The sequence below is a fragment of the Anneissia japonica genome, unplaced genomic scaffold, assembly GCF_011630105.1.
Source record: "Anneissia japonica isolate Jap-2015-1 unplaced genomic scaffold, ASM1163010v1 scaffold287869_len1821871_cov162, whole genome shotgun sequence".
Lineage (NCBI taxonomy): Eukaryota > Metazoa > Echinodermata > Crinoidea > Comatulida > Comatulidae > Anneissia > Anneissia japonica.
The window spans coordinates 883,499-887,781 of NW_022741034.1; the positions used below are offsets into that span (position 1 = coordinate 883,499).

At 36.0% G+C, this 4,283-nt stretch overlaps 1 protein-coding gene across 1 annotated transcript; it reads right to left on the minus strand.

Annotated features, from left to right (window-relative positions):
• LOC117118550 lies at positions 1 to 3,283 on the minus strand. The gene is made up of 3 exons (XM_033263169.1): positions 3,007 to 3,283; positions 2,276 to 2,448; positions 1 to 1,384 (listed from the first exon to the last, which is right to left on the minus strand). The coding sequence occupies exons 1-3, from the start codon at positions 3,266 to 3,268 to the stop codon at positions 986 to 988; spliced, it is 834 nt and encodes a 277-aa protein (XP_033119060.1). The 5' UTR covers positions 3,269 to 3,283; the 3' UTR covers positions 1 to 985.
• Between the last annotated feature and the right edge of the window lie 1,000 nt (positions 3,284 to 4,283).

Consider the following 4,283-nt stretch of genomic DNA (forward strand, 5'->3'; position numbering starts at 1 on the left):
ATGTTTTTGGCAAAAAAAACTCTTTGCTAAATAAGAAAACAATTTTTTTCCACCCTCCTCTAATGATATTAAAAAAATAAGTTTGCGATGCAAAGAATAAAAAGTTTCGCCTTTTAGCATGTAACAATTTGTTTAAAACCAGGATAACCTATAATTAGTATGTTTTCACCATCGTTGGTGTAGTGCATAGGTGGGCAAAGTATGGCCCACCAGTGATTTTTTTCGCAACCTGCGAAAATGAATTACTGTATAAACACTGTGTGCGGCCAACCAACCGTCTTTGGCTAGAAAACACCCTTGTTTTTTGCAGCCCGACACCGATTATCTGTATAATTAATAGTAACCCTGAGCATAAAGTGATCATAAAGCAGTGTATGAAGGTTTTTAGAAGTGCACTGAAACATCAAAGTTTGGGTGCGGCCCTCGGAGTTGAATCAAAAATTTGGCCCTCCAACCAATTTTAGTGTCCCCCTCCCCCTGGTATAGTGTAATTATTTGTTAATAACAAAAGTCATAATAATAGAATTTATAATGCACCTATTTTCCATCTTAATTTCAGAGAAATATCCAATTTTGTGTTTTGTAATTAACTTTTTGTAATTAATTCAACTACGAATGATAGGATACTGTTCATTTAACATATAGTGGCGTGTCAGGCTACTTATACAGTAGTATACAGTGGCTGGATGTATCAACAGCGACTGAAGAACGTGCAGTACGATTCGGCACTTCCAGTGGCCAGGTGTCTCTTAACTCAGACTTGAACCATGTTTAATATGCAATTGAAGTGAAATTCTGAATGCACTATTGGAAGATAGAAGCGGTATTTCCAATCAGTGCCTGAAATGATTTGACAATAATTTCTTTTTAAGTCAATCATCACTGACTTATTTTAAGTCTAAGACCACTGAATTACTATTTTATTTGGATATTGTAGGTCATAGGTTTTTAATACTGTACTGTTGACATTTTTAAGTAGGATTGGTCATAAAGTGCATGGTACACTGTCCTTGGTTTTTGCCTCCAAAAGCACACAATGTATGATGTCCTTAGCCATTTGCTTTACACTTGAATCTGTAATCACTTTTAACTCGTCCGCCACATATCGTCCAAAATTATAATCCGGGTCAGAAACACATGTATCTGGTTTTTTTGTGGCCATTTCCAGGCAAAGAATCGCTTTCTCCAAAAGCTGTCTCTTCCTAAATAAACGTTTTGATTGCTTTAACAATTTGGTCTTGTGCAATCTTTGCTTTGTTAAGCGTGGCATGGATTTGGGTTGAACAGCATAGTTTAATGTACTTTCAGACTCATTCCTCTTATTGTTGTCTTCATCATCTGCTTTATACTCGGCATCCTCATCGCTGTTCAGTTTCAGTCGTGTCTAAAAATAATCACACATTTTATTAAAGATATACTGTCCCTGTCTGTGTTGGAACAAAATTCAATGTTTCTTCATGTTTCAGAGAATGCATTTAAAATGTAAAATATCACAATGCAAACATAATTTTGAAGGTACAGTTGAACTTGCCTAACTTGAATAATTACTAAGTCAATCTTATTTTACATGCCAAATTGTTGTGATCCCATTAATCAATGATCTGGAAGTCAAATTGTATCAAAGACAAACAATTTTTTCAATGCTGTTTTGGATTCAACTCAGTCAATTGTATGTCCTACTGTACATTGTGTGATCAAATCTCAAAACCACATAACATTGAATTAAAGCATCGAATAGGATGAAATCTTTACACTGTCTGCTAGTTTATTGGTAAATATTGGATCGGATTTATTCGGTGTAAACACCAAGGATAACCCACAAAAGTCTGAAGAAGACTTATTTCCAGAGGGGTCCTTCTGGTGGTGACTAGGCAGAGAATATTCTGTATTAATTTTTGAGGATTTTCTTTCTAACTTTCAATGAAGAGATAATTTAATTTTCTACACAAGCAAAATATATAATATATAATTATATATGTGGTTTCCATCTAAAATCTTTCCACATTAATGTAGTAAATAATTAAATACATGATACAGTATTATTCACCAAAAAATTTATTTTTTGCATGCACATCTTTTTGTTTTGAGGGGCCACAAATCATTTGTTGAGGGGCCACAAGGTAATTTGGCGTTTTTAATGTGCTTGCAAAAACTTTCCACATATGCTTGTATTATACTGCTTAATGTTTTTTTTAATTGTTTTCGCGCACCGCGAAAAAAATTGCTGTCGTGGCCCTCAGCACTGCACTTTTTAAATTTTTCCCACATGACTAACCTTCCACTCTCTCGGGGCTAGACTCTCATCTAAAAACACAAGCCTGTCCCTCAGTCTCCATCGACTTTTGTAGCCATTGGCAACCCCGCTAACATATTTCTTCACATATTCTTTTGATTTTTCCCTTCTGTATTGGGTTCGAATATTGTTCCATTTCCATTTAATATTATCCACTGAAAGCGAAATGATGTTTTGTTATGAATGAAGAATGAAAAGTATACTTGACTTTTACTTATTTTAAAATAGGCCTATAAAATTATTAGTACTGTATCCATAATTCCATATACCTTTAACAAAACTCCTTGCTGCCTTGTTAAATCAATATCCATTCCTAGGCTAGGCCTATGTTAGTTAGGGGCTACAGTCTTGCTAGCCTAGCATAAGAGGCCTACCTTAGTTTAATTAGTTAGGCCTAGCCTTAATTAATAAGAAAATCACGAGGTAAACAACAGCAGCATGAATTAAAAAGAAGGCATATAGGCCTTGATAAGGCCTCTATATGCTAGGATTAAAAACGTATAGGCCTACTCATGCATGGGACAGGTCTAGGCCTAGCACTACAAGAGCTTGGTAGGGAAGGGTACCCAGGCGGTATTCACCCAGGCTAGGCCTAGCTTCTCCCTCGGAGCTTGTTGGTGACCACCTTATCCAAACACATCCGTACCCGAGCGAGGGCCTAGCTTGCTAGGTGGGCTAGCCTACATATAGGCCTAGGCTGAACTAAACCGTACCTTCTGTGCCAAGTTCCATAGCTATTTTTTGCATAGCCGTGTTCCTTATTTCTTTGTCATTGTAGGTTTTTAATTTATTGTCCCACAAACATGGGTTTTTGTGGAACAAATCAATCAGTATATCGATAGTTTTATTGTCTGGCTTCCACTTGCGATCACTGCTTGCTTCCTCCATTTTCTTTTTCTCGAGGGGGAGCAAAGCAGAATGATGATCAAAATCTCTGTGCTCTGATTGGTTTACTGATGCACTGTGTTTACTCATCCATGTAAATTGTTCCTTTAATTAATAATACTGTACCGTACAAATTTGACTTAACACAATTTAATACAATTAAATGTCAAATTCTTTGCTTTATGGTCAAACAGAAAAATAATTGTCTTTATTTACAGTTTGACTTAACCATAAGGCGAGACTTCTGTTATACCTTGTTTAGCCAACCCGCCGCCCACTAAAAATGATGATTTCGAAGAAAAATAAAATTTATTTTTGGCCAATTATCGCACCCGCCGCCACCACGAAAAAAATGGAAATTTCAGATTTTTTTTTTAACGAGGTGCAGTAGGCCTATAAACAAGCCTAACTCAAGACATCGTCCCCAAATATTTTAAGAAGGGGAGGGGGCGGTTGGTCTCCTCACTTTTCTTCTACAATGTAATAATATGGAAGTCAAGAAGATGCCTGAAATGAACTGCATAAAGATCTGGGGCATGAAAAATAAAGTATAAAAACGAAAAAATAAAAGCTATCCTTCCTTTTTATTCAAACGTGCTGAAAAGATTGATTTAATATAGATATCAACGTTTACAGTGGCATATCCAGGAATTTGAAATAGAGGAGGAACGTGGGAAGGAAAGACAATTTCACAGATAGACGTTTATCTTCCTAATCCCCACCATGGTTGAGGCTGACGTAAGAACAATTGATTACGGCACCTCTGAACGGCCAGAAATGGCCGCTCTTAGACTTCAAGTGAATACAATTTTCTCTTTTTTTTTTCAATTTTTTATAATTTTGAAAAATTTAGGGGGTGGGGTGGGGGAACGGGCCTCCCCTTAAATTGGTTTAATATAGGCCTATCAATTCAGTAATTATTAGACAATCGAATTTCTTATCAGGTGTATTCGTATTTTCTAACTTGATGTATATTGACGATGTATAGGGTCTGTCTCTTATACACATCTAGATGTGTATAAGAGACAGATAACTAAGTGAAGCACCAAAAATATGGATGTTGAATATCATCATGAAAGAAGAAATCTTGGCTATGGTAAATAAT